General features: G+C 45.8%; 1 protein-coding gene across 5 annotated transcripts in view; it reads left to right on the forward strand.

Moving 5' to 3' along the window:
* Positions 1–15,294, forward strand: part of hivep1 (HIVEP zinc finger 1) — a 239,673-nt gene that overhangs the window by 128,922 nt on the left and 95,457 nt on the right. For all 5 annotated transcript variants that reach the window (XM_068001734.1, XM_068001730.1, XM_068001733.1 and 2 more), the window contains exon 3: positions 6,168–6,251. In XM_068001734.1, the coding sequence (XP_067857835.1) occupies positions 6,168–6,251 (84 nt within the window). The remainder of the gene's footprint in view (positions 1–6,167; positions 6,252–15,294) is intronic.

The raw sequence follows: 15,294 nt of genomic DNA on the forward strand, positions 1-15,294 counted from the left end.
GAAATGGACGTGTTGCAACCATCAGCCTGTGGCAGCTGCAAAGGTCCATTTGTCAGGTTGGGGGGGGCGGGGAGACCCTCAGCCATTGCAGGAGGCTGCTCTGTCACTTGGGACAAAGTTTGGCCTCCACCACCCTCCTCCTGATGGTCGAAGTCACCAACCTGCACACTTACCCCGGGGTCCGGAGACATGTACTTACCTTGCGGACCCCCTCAGATGTACATCTTGCGGATGGGGGCCGCCGTAGTTGCAGTCATGACCTCCTCGGAGGGCGAACAGCATCACCAGCCTCGCCATCCACGCCGTCCACCTCTGACACGTGGAGCTCCACAACAGAATGCTGTGACACATCCACCTGTACAGCAGGAGGGAGGGCTACCGCAGAGAGAGATGCGTCGCAGAGGGCACTACCCTCGCCACAGGTTCCACAGACCGAAGCTCAGCCTCCTGGACCTCTCTGAGCAGCAGTGCACACGGAGGCTCAGAGTCAGTCGACATGTAGCCGTGGACATCTACAGCCTCTTTCATGCCAAGCTGCTCCTGGCTGGCCCGTGCACCATCTTCCTACCTGTCGCTGTCAAAGTCACCACTGCCCTCCCGAACTTCTGCTCCACAGCCTTCCAGGCTGCAACCGGGGACATCCCCGATGTGTCTCAGTCGTCTGCGCAGAAGAGCCCTGCAAATACACCTACACCCACTCTGCAGTGACACACTGGGTGACATCAGTGGTGGGTCCTCATAGTGATACCCAGGAGCGGGCATTATTGCACAAACCAGACAGGATTCGCGAAGACATGGCAGTAGTGGTGCCAATATAATGTGTGATGTGAGTTGTTCTTTTATTCAATGGAAGTAAGAACCATGACAAACCCTCAAACACCCTTGTGCATCCCCTTCATGCTCACGACACGTTTGCCTTACGCTGCCTACTGCACATATGTGATGCATGCCCTGTGGCTGCAGCACAGGTGGTGGCAGGTTGAGTGAGGCTGGCCGTGAGAGAGATGCACGAGAGGGTGAGTATGGGATAGAGCCATGAGATTGTATGAGGATTGGGTTACGTGGTAGTGGCGGGGTGAGTACTCGCGAGGTGAGTAGGTGCAGGTAAGATGAGGATGAGGTTTGAGTGGGTATGAGGGGTGATGTGACAGAGTAGTGTTGGCAGTGCCGAAGGAGATGTGGGGTGGGGGCAGTGTTGTGGCAGACGGAGTGTAGGGGAAAGACTACGTGTTCTCACTGTGGCTGACCTACTGAGGTCATTGGAGCACCTCCTGCACTGTATGCAGGTGGGCGATATGTTGGTGGCGCAGGTGACCCCCTCTGCCACCTCAAGCTAGGCCTTCTTGGTGGCAGAGGCAGGCCGCTTCCTCCCGCCCGCCGGGGGGAAGATCTCTGTCCTCCCCCTCCTCCTCACCCCATCTAATGATACCTGGGGTGAGGCATCATTAAACTGGGAGCAGCCTTCCCCCTGGGCTGCTCCATGCTGTAATTTTTGCTGTTTGTGGCAGCATCTGTCAGTGGAGGACTGCCACTTTAAATAGAGCGCCTTCAGCTGACAGATCTTACTGCGCATGCGCAGCCCGCCCAACGCGCAGATCAGCATCGGGGAACCCGGAGGAGCAGGCAAGTGGATCCAATTAGTGTGTTGCCTGCTACGATCGCGCGGGCAACCCACTAATTTCAACGCGCCCGTTGGCCTACCCGCCGAGAACCCGCACCCCTGGTAAAATCGGGCCCATGGAGTTAGATCACAGATCAGCCATGATCTTATCAAATGGCGGAGCAGGCACGAGGGGCTGAATGGCCTACTCCTGTTCCTATGTTCCTATCTAAAACAGTGAACAAAGGTTAATGGGAATGGCTACACACAGTTGCATGGGGGCCATGTCATGCTTCATAGTTTATTATAACATGAACAGCTCATTCAGCTTTTAAATATTGCATTCTAACAAAGGTAGACTGTGCTATAATGCTTACATATGTATAAATATTAGTACTTGTATCTTTCTCTCTTCGTTCTCTTCTGTTACCTGTAAATAGGCAATTAAAGGGAGAAACAGTACTGCTTAACTTGTTTGCCTATTTGCAGGTAACAAAGAGGAGGAAGAGGGACAGAAGCAACATATTGCGGATTGAAAGAGTGGTTTTTAAATGCACATTCATATTTATGTCACATAAATGCTCATTAATACCTTTGTTCAGTCCTGCCTCTGAGTCAGAAGGTTATTACTTCAAGCCCCACTCCAGAGACTTGAGCACGTAATCTAGGCTGGCACATCAGTGCAGTACTGAGTCAGTGCTGCATTATCGGAGGTGCCGTCTTTTGGATAAGATGTTAAACCGATGCCCCATCTGCCCTCTTGGGTAGATATAAAAGATCTCATGGCACTATTTGAAGAAGAGCAGGAGAATTCTCCCAGTGCCCAACATTTATTCCATAACCAACATCACTAAAACAGATAATCTGGTCATTTATCTAATTGCTGTTTGTGAGACAATGTTGTGCACAAATTGGCTGCCATGTTTCCCTAAGTTACAACTGTGAGAACACTTCAAAAGTATTTTGTTGGCTTTAAAGCGCTTTGGAATGTACCAAAGTCATGAAAGGTGCTACGTAAATGCAAGTTATTTCTGTGTGTGTGTGTGTGGCTTGATTTTAATTCCTGATGGGAACCGTGCAGGCAAGGGGTTAAAATGGCGGGGTGGAGGGGGGTTATGCCGCACTTCTGCCCCCTATCTAACTTGACTGAATTCAGGCATTGGAAGGCCACTTGCCCCAGAGAAGCGGGGGCCTAATTTAATTGGCAAAGTTGCTTCCCAATGATGTCATCGGGACGTGGGCCTTACTAAGGGCTGCACAGACTTGAGCCCGCCAGCGAAAGTTGGCAGAAAGCAGGATCCTGGCCACAGCAAGCCCAGGTAAGTTAATATTGTTTACTTTTTAAGGTTCCTTGTGGGCTAGGAGAGGAGCAGCAGTCGTCCTGCTCCTCCCCTGCCCCGGGCTCTTTTTCTGCCTCCCCGCACCCCCCCCAATTGCTGGAGAGCTGTTTACATGGGTCCCCGGCGGTGGCCTTACCGCCGCCCCCCCCCCCCCCCCCCCGCCCCCCCACTAATTTCGTGCCCGCCGACGGTGACCTCAATCCAGCTATCGGAGCAGTCTAATGAGACCTGGTCGTTAAAATTTCTGCGGCCTCGCGTTCCGGGGGGCCAGACAGATTGCCATCCGCTTCGGCCCGCGCATCCCCAATTCCCGCTCCGAGTTAAAATCAAGGCTATGGTGCCTGTATGAACTGTGTTTTGTTGGTCACCATTTTGTTTAACTGTGCCTTTAATTTTAATCCCTTGTTTGTTTTAGTGATGATCCAAATTAATACTAATATTCTCCAATTTATTTGGGTTTTTTGGGTCCAATTTCTTTTTATTTTCTGCCATTTTTTGACTCTAAAATAGTACCTGAAAAACACCCAAACAATGGGTTTTAAAATAAAAATAAAAACCTACATGAATGATGTAGGCATCAAGTGCTCTCAGGACAGATGTAGAAGCAGCTGATGCAGAGTAGTTTCTTCTACTCCGCTGCAATGTGCAGTTTGACACTTCCAACTCACACCAGCCATCCTTGTGGTTTTCCTGACCAAAGGTGCTTTACTGCCAAATGGGGGCAGTTTGTGTTCTGCATCAGCACACACTTCAAGTAATGAGAGGGTTTCAGAAGGGTGATTAAGCTGCTGTTGACAACTTACAAACCCAATAATCTTCCTTCAATAATGTGTAAAATAATAGAATCGATTTATCCGGCATAAACTTTAGGTTTATGTCAATAATAACATAGTAAACAGCAGTTAACACAGATTCAGTAGGGGAAAATTTTACCTGGTCAACCTCCTTCATCTTTTTTGATGAAGTGGCATCCGAAGTGGACTGTTGAAAGCCCTGTGACATGGTGTATCGAAGCACTTGGCAAAGTTCCACACAAAAAAACTAATTGTTAAGCTCAAAGCTATGGATATTGAGAGTAAATCTTGGGAATGGATAAGAAATTGATTGAAGGGTAGGAAACGACTGCATGCAAATTGGTCAAACTAGGAGGAGCAGTTGATTTTAAAGAACAAAGTGAGTTGGACAAAGTAAATGGGCTGATAAAATTTAATGCAGCAAGTGTAAAGTAACTCTATTGGAAGGAAAAATGGGTGACACTCTTAGTCTGTGAATGGTGTTGAAATAGCTATGGATGAATTTGAAAGAGACCTGGGAGTGGTATGTTAGACTCACTGCTAAACATGTCCAACCAATGCAAAGCAGCAGTCAACAAAGCAAATAGAATGTTCAACTATATGGCCAAAACAATTGAATGCACATCAGAGGAAGTCATCAAACTGCATTGTACTCTGAGCAAAACTCACCTTGAGTACTGTATCCAGTTTGGGTCACCAAGAGAAGCCCTGGAGGCAGTGCAGAGGTGAGCCACAACACTGAACACTAGTCTTAAAGGACCGAGTTATGAGGAAAGACTGGAGAAGCTTGGGCTTTCAGCCTTGAAAGGAGGTGTTTGTGAGGTATTCTTTTAGGTATACAAGATGGTAAAACGGTATGGAAAAGATAAATCATTATAATTACTTCAAACTAAATAATGGGAGTTAAACAAAGGGATAGGTTCAAATTAGTAAAAGGCAAATTTATGAGGAAGTTCTTCACACAAATTGATCAACACATGGAATGGACTTCTGGATAGATTAGAGGATGAGAGGGTTGTCTTATGCAGAGAGGTTGAGCAGAATGGGCCTGTACTCTCTCTGGAGCTTAGAAGAATAAGAGGTGATCTCATTGGAACATATAAGATTATGAGGGGGCTTGACAGGGTAGATGCTGAGAGATTGTTTCCCCTGGCTAGACAGTCTAGAACTAGGGGGCATAATCGCAGGATAAGGGGTCGGCCATTTAAGGTTGAGATGAGGAGGCATTTCTTCATGCAGAGGGTTGTGAATCTTTGGAATTCTCTACCCCAGAGGGCTGTGGATGGTGAGTCATTGAATATATTCAAGGCTGAGATAGATAGATTTTTGGACTCTAGGGGAATCAAGGGATATGGGGATCGGGCGGGAAAGTGGAGTTGAGGTCGAAGATGAGCTATGATCTGATTGAACGGTGAAGCAGGCTCGAGGGGTCGTATGGCTTATCCCTGCTTCTATTTCTTATGTTCTTATGACACTCGAATCATTTAAGAAACAATTGGATGCCGTGATCTGGAATCTGCTGTTTCTCGCTGTCATGCATTCTTTCACTGTTTATTTGTCCCATGTTCAGATTGTTTGCTGAATATATCTTGTATTTTCCTATTTAATTATGACTAATATATAAATAAAATATATTGCTCTGGAACTGTGTCCTGTGGCTAGGATGTGCCTGTGCATGATTTCTTCTGAAAATAAAATACTACATTTATAAACTTCTATAAGTTCCCAAAGTGGCAATAAAAACTCATCAACTCATGACCAGAGCAAATGCATGGAATTGTGACAAAGAAGGGCGAGAAATTAGATTAGTGCATTGGCACAGACACAATGGAGGTAATTCTAACCTAACTTGCTGGGCGGGAAACCCACAGGATCGGGTGGGACTCTGGTTTTACACCCCGCTCAATATTACTCTCCTTTGACTCCAATGGAGCATAAAATCAGGGGAGATGTAAAATCAGCGTTGCACCTGATCCCGTCAGTTTCCCGACAGGCAGGTTAGGTTAAAATTGCCCCAAATGACCTGAATGTTAAAATCTGAACCTTTACAGAATAGAGAGTTATCTTCTGAACTGATTGTCAAGCACATTCTTCATTCTCATTCTCTTTCATTCTCTTTCTCGCTCTCTCTTTCTTTCTCTTCTCTCTCTCTCTCCTGCTCTCTCTCTTTCTCTTCCCCCCTCTCTTTCTCTCCCTCACCCCACTCCCTCTCTCTCGTTCTCTCTCACACATTCCCTGGACCTGAATTTTAAGTCAAGAAACACATCTATTTCCAACTTACCACAAGCCTCACATCAATGTGGAATTTTACCCATGTTGATATTTGTCCTGTACTTGATCAAGTGTCAGTCATATTTATACAATCTTGACTGTGAAACTTGCACTGTAATTTATTGGAAATATTTACTACCACTCATTTGTTTTCCTTTTCAGATAAAATTCAAGAAGCACAAAAAGAACTGCAGGTTCCTGAAGGTGCCCAAAAAAATTTGCAACTTCTTGAAGACACAAAAAAAGGTTGGTTTTAAGCTCAATATGTACAGTGCAATTTAAAGAACATTTGGTGTAACTTCTTTCAACAGATCATCTCCAGTATCTGAATATTGAAAATTTAATTGTCATCTTTTGATCTTTCAGTTAAAGGGAATGAAAAGAAAAGCATTTTTATGACCATTAGGCAAGGGAAGGAGAAAACTCTCAGGGTTCACAAGTGGTGTGTTTTATCTTCCTTAATTTTCAGGTCTTCATGGCTGAGAATCGGTGCTCAACCTGAGACTTCTGTCAAATTCTCTTTCTTCATCAGCAGCTGTTGCTCCAATAAACTTGGCCCCGATATTGGCGGCAGGGGGCTGAACCCGGCAAGACCGGGGACGCAGAGGTCCTGCCGAATTTAACGGCAGGACCGCATTATAACTTTTTTCTTCTGCTTCCTGCCCAGCAGCCGGCCAAATTGACGGGAAAACCAGCGGCAGGAGGACTCTTGGGGACAGTCCCCGGCACTCGGGGCAGGCTACAGACCGGGGCTTGGGCGGTCGGGTCGGATCGTTTGGGGGGGGGGGGGTAGAGAGAGGGACCACCGGGGGTTGGGGTTTCTCCTGTCCACCGTCGGGGGTGGGGGGCAGTTAATATAGAAGCCAAGTGTCTATTAGAAATTTGACATGTTTTAGCCATACTGGTGGAGCAGTTTTAGCAAGCCATACTTCTGGTCTCCAGAGGAACATTTTATGTGTACACGGAGTATTGGTTTCAAGGAGGGATTACTAAGCTAGATTCCAGTTCCTCAGAGTCTTGAGTGGACTGAAATGAGACTAACTTAATTTACACTCTGTATTGGGGATGCAAAAATGTTTAGACCAACCAGATCGTCCGTGAAGCTCTTGCTATTTGAGAGACAATTCATCCAGCTCCACAGGAGGCTGTTTGCTTAATGTTATCTCGCAGCTGAAAGGGAAGGTACTGAGCACAAACTGTTCCAAGCTTTAAAATTATCTTCTGATTTCTGGGAAGATTCAGCTCCTGGCTGCAAAGTAAATATGGGGCCTGAACCGGCCCGAGAGATTTGGAAGGGTGTAGAGTAGTATGGTCTTTGGTAACAGCACTTAGCTCTGATTCTGCTAACCAAAACAACATGCTCACCTTCTAGCAAGTATAGATAACCTGTGGTCTATGATGGATGTCTGAAAATGGAGAATTATAAATTACTAATTTACATGGTAACCCTAATTCTTTAAATTGTGGTGCTGCCCAGTTACCCATAAACTATCCTGCGCAGTTGTTTGGGAGTCTGTTGTGGCAACTGCCATCCAAAAAAAAGTGCTCACTTCATGTTTTCTATTGTAAGATGCAATCATGCAATCTCTTATCTTAATTTACTAGTTTTAATAGCTAGGAACAGTGGTTCATGCTGGGGCAGTAACCCTGTAAAAAGTGGATAACTGTTTACAGGGATTAGGGTTGCCAACCTTCCATAATTGTCCTGAAGTCTCCAGGTATTAAAGATTAATTTCTTGGACACTGGAAACATCTTTTAAAACATAAAGTGGCTGCCCATTCAAACACAGACAATGCTTGTGGGACAAGCTTGCAACCCCTGTGGTTCAGAAGTTTCAAAATAAAAAGCTCGGCCATTTAAATAATTAACCTATTAACCACTCTATTATCCGAGAGGAATCAAAAATGAACTGCATATTAATTGACTATGGCCTGCCAGACCGTGGTGTGCATTTCTGTACCTTGCAGAGACAACCCATCAAAACCAGAATTGACTGCTTATGTACAATAAGGAAACCAATCAAAAACCCATCGTAGACAAAATAAATTTCATTTTGAATACAGAGAGGGGAGTGGGCGCGGTGTGTTGTATACAGAGAGGGGGGTGGGGGCAGTGTAGTGTATACAGAGAGGGGAGTGGGGGCGGTGTGTTGTATACAGAGAGGGCAGTGTATTGTATATAGAGAGGGGAGTGGGGGCGGTGTAGTGTATACATGGGGGGGGGAGTGGGGGCGGTGTAGTGTATACAGGGAGGGGAGTTGGGGCTGTGTAGTGTATACAGGGAGGGGAGTGGGGGCGGTGTAGTGTATACAGGGAGGGGAGTGGGGGCAGTGTAGTGTATACAGGGAGGGGAGTGGGGGCGGTGTAGTGTATACAGGGAGGGGAGTGGGAACGGTATAGTGTATACAGAGAGGGCAGTGTATTGTATACAGAGAGGGGAGTGGGGGCGGTGTATTGTATACAGAGAGGGGAGTGGGTGCGGTGTAGTGTATACAGAGAGGGGAGTGGGGGCGGTGTAGTGTATACAGAGCGGGCAGTGTATTGTATACAGAGAGGGGAGTGGGGACGGTGTAGTGTATACAGAGCGGGCAGTGTATTGTATACAGGGAGGGGAGTGGGGGCAGTGTATTGTATACAGAGAGGGGAGTGGGGACGGTGTAGTTTATACAGAGAGGGCAGTGTATTGTATACAGAGAGGGGAGTGGGGGCAGTGTATTGTATACAGGGAGGGTGGTGGGGGCGGTGTATTGTGTACAGGGAGGGGAGTGAGGGCAGTGTATTGTATACAGAGAGGGGAGTGGGGACGGTGTAGTGTATACAGAGAGGGCAGTGCATTGTGTACAGGGAGGGGAGTGGGGGCGGTGCATTGTGTACAGGGAGGGGAGTGGAGGTGGTGCATTGTGTACAGAGAGGGGAGTGGGGGCGGTGTATTTTATACAGAGAGGAGAGAAGTTGCAAAATGAGCCTAAGGATGATAAATATGAATTATGTTTTGTTTGGAATACTTATTTCGTAGTGTAATTGCTGCAAACTCACTGATCATTCAGTTAAACACCCACTTGGTTGTATTCATTTGAATGTAGTCGCTGTTGTCATGGAGGAAATGTGGCAGCCAATTTCACATCGTAAAGCCCCACAAACAGCAAATGAATAAATAAGCAGTTAATTTGCCATGTAAATTAGATTGCAATGGGACCCATATTAATACTGTACATTACACAACATTACACAACATTCCAATGATATTTAGTCTTGTTGAGATTTATTCAGCATTACATCATAAACTCAACTTCTGGTATATAATCCAACTCAATTCGTGGAGATAGAAGCAAAGTTTCGATAAATATGGAAGTAGAACTGATTGCAAGACAAATCACTTATGACAGCATATCCAGAATCCATTGACTGAAATCTAACTCTAATCAAAGAGACTATTAATTTTCATTCCCTTACAAATTACAATGCATGAGCTTGGTTTACAGTAAGCTATTGACAGTGTTGAATGTACCAGTATTTGGTTTTAAAAAAAACTTTTGACAGTAATGATGATAACCAGTGCACACTGAGTACAATTATTATTCGTCTTGTAAAAGCACAATTTATGTCTTGCAGAAATATTTTACTATGAAAATAAGCTACATTAGTCATTTTAAGTAAATAATGAAGTGAACATAATACTACATATTTAGAAGTCCTATTATTAATCAATGATGGATGATCGGTTTCTGCACATTATGTCTGCAAATATACTGCAGCTCTTGTGCAATTTTTTTGTCAGTATCTTTTACTATAAAAAGAAAAAAATTCCAAAAGGGTAAGACTAAACTTCTCTGTTAAGCCTTTTGTTTGCATACTATTTAATGGTCGCGCATTGGGCACCCAACCAGAGAAATCATGTTCAAAACGCAGCTGACATTCAAATGCAGCTGACATTCAATATGTTTTGCCAGTTCTGAGTTGAGCCAGTTTATATAGCACTTTGTGCCGGAAGAGTGCTCCATCAATAGGATGAGGTGGGGACTCTGTCAGGACCAGTTCTACTCTGACTCGCCTTCCTTTTGAGGTGTGAGGCCTGATTTTACAAATGCGCCTTCCTGATGGGGAGGCTCACCTGCCAGAAATACATATCAGGAAGTCATTGGAGCATCCTCGTGATTTTCCACTTATTAAAGTGAATGGATAGAAAAATTGTCCTGAGGGGTAACCTGATAGAAGTCTTTAAGATTATGAAAGGGTTTGATAGGTTAGTTGTAGAGAAGATGTTTCCACTTGTGGGGGGAGATCAAAACTAGGGGCCATAAATATAAGATAACCACTAATCCAATAGGGAAATCAGGAGAAACTTCTTTACCCAGAGAATGTTAGAACGTGGAACTCACTATCACAAGAAGTAGCTGAGGTGAATAGCAGAGATGCATTTAAGGGGAAGCTAGATAAATACATGAGGGAGAAAGGAACAGAAGGATATGTTGATAGGGTTAGATGAAGTAGAGTGGGAGGGGGCTCGTGTGGAGCATAAACACCGGTATGGAATAGTTGGACTGAATGACCTGTTTCGGTGCTGTACATTCTATGTAATATAGGGAGCGCACACCTGAACTATTGATATATGCGCCCATCAGGCAAGACTCCCTGGCAGGAGTGTAATTCCATAGAACAGTGACCCAGGGTGTCAGAAAATCTACAGAGTTATTGACGTAGTAACTTAGCATTCGTTCTTTGGTTGGAAAGAAAGACTTATTTTGACTGTATTCAAATCTGGTCATCTTGTTCAGTTGCTAGTCTCATTCTGAATAACGACTGTATTTTCTGCAAATGAGAAATGATGCGATTGTGAAAATAGCAGTCATTTTAATAGGTTTGTTTCTGCTTGTTCAGGAAAGTAAGAATTCTGTTAACGGAGTAACAGAGAAGCATTCATCTCCATCCCCACAACAACCGTGATTTAAAAAAAATGTCTTCTACCCTAGAGGAAATAGTCCTCATTTTTCAAGTGGAAAGAAAACCCAACTGGACACCTGGGATGTCGAGCCTTCCTTCAGAAAGTAGTCATTTAGTGGCATGTGTATTGGCTTAGCCTTTGGCCAGTTCCTGTATTGAACTGGGATCAGCAGCCAGGACTGAGAAGGATGCTGATTCCTATTCAACGTAATGAGAGCCAAGCAAAAACTGACTCCCCAAGGAAATCGCTTTTTGAAATACTTTTTATCTTTGCATGGGGATATTATCCTTTTAACCTAATCAATCAGCTCGCACTTGAACAGAGACTAAATTAGGCAAAACCACGCGTTGTTACATGTTCCCATTTATAATGCAGACTGTTTTACATGGGGAGGGTGTTATTCTTGGTTTTGTGCACCCCCCCCCGTTGCCACTTTGAATGTCATCAAACTTGTTATTTGATGACATTCACACAAGAGAATTAATGATAGGAATTTATTGCAGGCTTATCAAGAAATCTGGATTTGATATAGCAGTATATATAAGAGCATTATACTCGTGTACATTCAATGGATTTGATCACTTACTTTTGAGTGCTGGTGTTTTCAAATAAGTACCTGCACCCTTTGTGAAATGAAGTGTTCAGTTGAATTTTCAACTCCAAGTATGTTAAATAATGTCTGAGATGATTAACTCAGAGGAGAGATTCATTGAGCTCTGAAATGGTAGGAAGATTTTTGTGTGTGGGCATGTTTTTAAAGGCAGGGTCAAGAACTCTCAAGGTCCTGTTTCTCTTCGAGGCCTGTCAGCCTGCAGCAGAAGACTTTGGAAAATCATTAACCATCTTTGCATCAGTGAAGTAGGTGTGACTCATTCTTTAGCACAGAAAGCTGCAATTCACAAGTTCTGTGATCGAGAGTGGAGCCTGTGCAAATAGCAGCAATAAAACAAACAGTATTTGCTAATTGTAAATTTTAATCGATTGCTTTGAGTATCACACCATGTGCTACAGAATTCATTTGAGTAAAAATTATTAAATTGACATTTTCATAGTATAAGAAGTACCATTATAGAAAAGATCTAAAAGCAGTGGAATAGTTAGATTCACTAGAATGTAACCAGGAATAAGGGGTTATAGTTATGAAGAGAGGCATGAAGTTCTGTAAAATTAAAAGGAAAAACTCCAAATGCTGGAAATCAAGAACAAAAACAGAAATTGCTGGAAATACACAGCAATCAGTCAGCATCTATCTGTAAAACGAAAAGACAAGTTATATTTCAGGTGTGTACCTTTCATCAGAATTGAAGGCAGATAAATAGACATTTTAGCAAGATTGGAAAAAATGGGAGAACAGATACAGCAATTTTTATTTTTATTCGTTCATGGGATGTGGGCATCGCTGGCAAGGCCAGCATTTATTGCCCATCCCAAATTGCCCTTGAGAAGGTGGTGGTGAGCCGCCGCCTTGAACCGCTGCAGTCCGTGTGGTGAAGGTTCTCCCACAGTGCTGCTAGGTAGGGAGTTCCAGGATTTTCACCTAGCGACAATGAAGGAACGGCGATATATTTCCAAGTCGGGATGGTATGTGACTTGGAGGGGAATGTACAGGTGGTGTTGTTCCCATGTGCCTGCTGCCCTTGTCCTTCTAGGTGGTAGAGGTCGCGGGTTTGGGAGGTGCTGTCGAAGAAGCCTTGGTGAGTTGCTGCAGTACATCCTGTGGATGGTACACACTGCAGCCACAGTGCGCCGTTGGTGAAGGGAATGAATGTTTAGGGTGGTCGGTCGGGTGCCAATCAAGCGGGCTGCTTTGTCCTGGATGGTGTCGAGCTTCTTGAGTGTTGTTGGAGCTGCCCTCATCCAGGCAAAAGTGGAGAGTATTCCATCACACTCCTGACTTGTGCCTTGTAGATGGTGGAAAGGCTTTGGGGAGTCAGGTGAGTCACTCGCCGCAGAATACCCAGCCTCTGATCTGCTCTTGTAGCCACAGTTTTTAGGTGGCTGGTCCAGTTAAGTTTCTGGTCAATGGTGACCCCCAGGATGTTGATGGTGGGGAATTCGGCGATGATAATGCCGTTGAATGTCATGGGGAGGTGGTTAGACTGTCTCTTGTTAGAGATGGTCATTGCCTAGCACTTGTCTGGCGCAAGTGTTACTTGCCACTTATCAGCCCAAGCCTGGATGTTGTCCAGGTCTTGCTGCATGCGGGCACGGACTGCTTCATTATCTGAGGGGTTGCGAATGGAACTGAACACAGAAAGGGAGAAAATTAATGGCCCAAAAATTACTCAACTCGGGACACCGTTACCTCAATGGCGTCCTCTTACTCCATCGATTCGCCGGCAGAGAGAGTTTATGAATGCACACATGCGCAATAAAACCCGGAAATCGTGAACTTGCTCCCATTGGTTCACGGGCGGTTTGATAGGACCGAATTAAAGTGCCACGCCACATTACAATCAATCAAATTATTAAACATTCGTAAACTGAAAATTGTAATGAGTGGAGTGCCACAGGGATCAATACTTGGGCCTCAATTATTTACAGTCTATATCAATGACTTGGATGATGGGACCAAATGTATGGTTGATAAATTTGCTGATGACACATTGGTAGGTAGGAAAGTAAGTTGTGAAGAGGACATAAGGAGGCCGATTTTCGGATGGCAGAGCGGGTGCGTTGAGGGCAGGAGGGACTCCTAAAATTGTAGAAATCCGGAGCGGGTTTGGAGCCTGGCTCGAACCGCTGACCTCCGGGTTCCCTAGTGACGCGTTCGGGTGCATGCGCACCTCCCGAATGCGGGACTTCCACTGGCAATTAAAGCCAGCGGGATGATGATTTACATACCTTGACAAATGGTTAAGGTACTTGAGAGACTTCATTGAGTAGACATTTTGGCTGGGGTGCAATTTTGAAGGCTCCCCAGCGTGTTTCCCGTGCTTTGGGAAACACTCCCTGATTTAGCAGACGTGTTTCAGCCAGCAACCAGTGGGAGACACAAATGATTATTTGACAGGTGGGGAGAAAACGTCATTTATTGCAGCAGGGCACTCTGTCACTTCAACAAAATTTTGGCTGCAAGACCTTTGTGTTTTCACTCAAAATTCTTACTTTCCACCCAAAAGTCTGCTGTGCAAACACATTTACCTACTTGGTGGACCCCCTGAAGCTCACACCGTAAGCACGGGGGCGCCATGGCTGCATTCATCACTTCATCCGAGGACGAGCAATATCACCAGCCTCGCCAGGCACCTCGTCCACCTCCGCCACATGGAGCGCCGTCATATGGAGCTCCACAACACAGTGCTGCGCCACAGGCACCTGCACAAGAGCATGGAGGGCAACAACAGAGAGAGCAACGTCGCAGGAGGCACTACCCTCGCAACAGGGTCTACAGACTGAGGCTCAGCTTCCTGGACCTCTCTGAGGAGCAGTGCATATGGAGGCTCGGAGTCAGTCACCACGTAGTTGCAGCCATCTGCAGCCTCCTTTATGCCGAGCAGCATCTCCTTACCTGTTGCTGTCAAAGTCACCACTGCCCTCAACTTCTTCGCCTCCGGATCGTACCAGGGTACCACCAGGGACATCGCGGGGTCTCAGTCGTCTGCACACAAGTGCATAAGACAGGTCACCGACTACTTGTTTCGCAGGGCCTCGCACTATATCATCTTCCCCATGGACGACCTCAGCCAGACGGAGAGGGCAGTGGGATTCCACTCTGTGGCTGGCTTCCCACGGGTGCAGGATGTAATCGATTGCACCCATATAGCAATACGAGCACCTCCACACGAGCCAGGACTGTTCATCAACAGGAAGGGCTATCACTCCATCAACACTCAGCTCATTTGTGACCACCGCAAGATGTCACGTGTGCGCCCGATGCCCTGGCAGCTGCAACGATTCCTTCATCCTCTGGGAATCCAACATCCCGCCCTTCTTCCACACACCAAACACTCGCAAGAGCTGGCTCCAAAGGGACAAGGGATACCCCCTGCACACGTGGCTCATGATACCTCTGAGGAACCCCACCACCGAGCAACAGCGTCGATAAAACGACAGCCACATCACTACTAGGTCAACAATTGAGCATGCTATAGGGCTGCTCAAGATGCGCTTCAGGTGCCTTGATCGTTCTGGGGGAAGGCTTCAATACGCACCAGACAGAGTGGGATGCATTATAGTCGTGTGTTGTGCCCTGCACAACATGGCACAACAGAGAGGGGTGCCGCTTGAGGAGGCTCCATCCACATCTGCCACCCATATTGAGGAGGAGGAGGAGGAGGCCGAGGAGGAGGAGGAGTAACCCATGGGCAGAACAGCGGCTCATCTGGCTGCTCGTGAGGCCAGGGA

Source organism: Heptranchias perlo, chromosome 2 (assembly GCF_035084215.1).
Source record: "Heptranchias perlo isolate sHepPer1 chromosome 2, sHepPer1.hap1, whole genome shotgun sequence".
Taxonomy (NCBI): Eukaryota; Metazoa; Chordata; class Chondrichthyes; order Hexanchiformes; family Hexanchidae; genus Heptranchias; species Heptranchias perlo.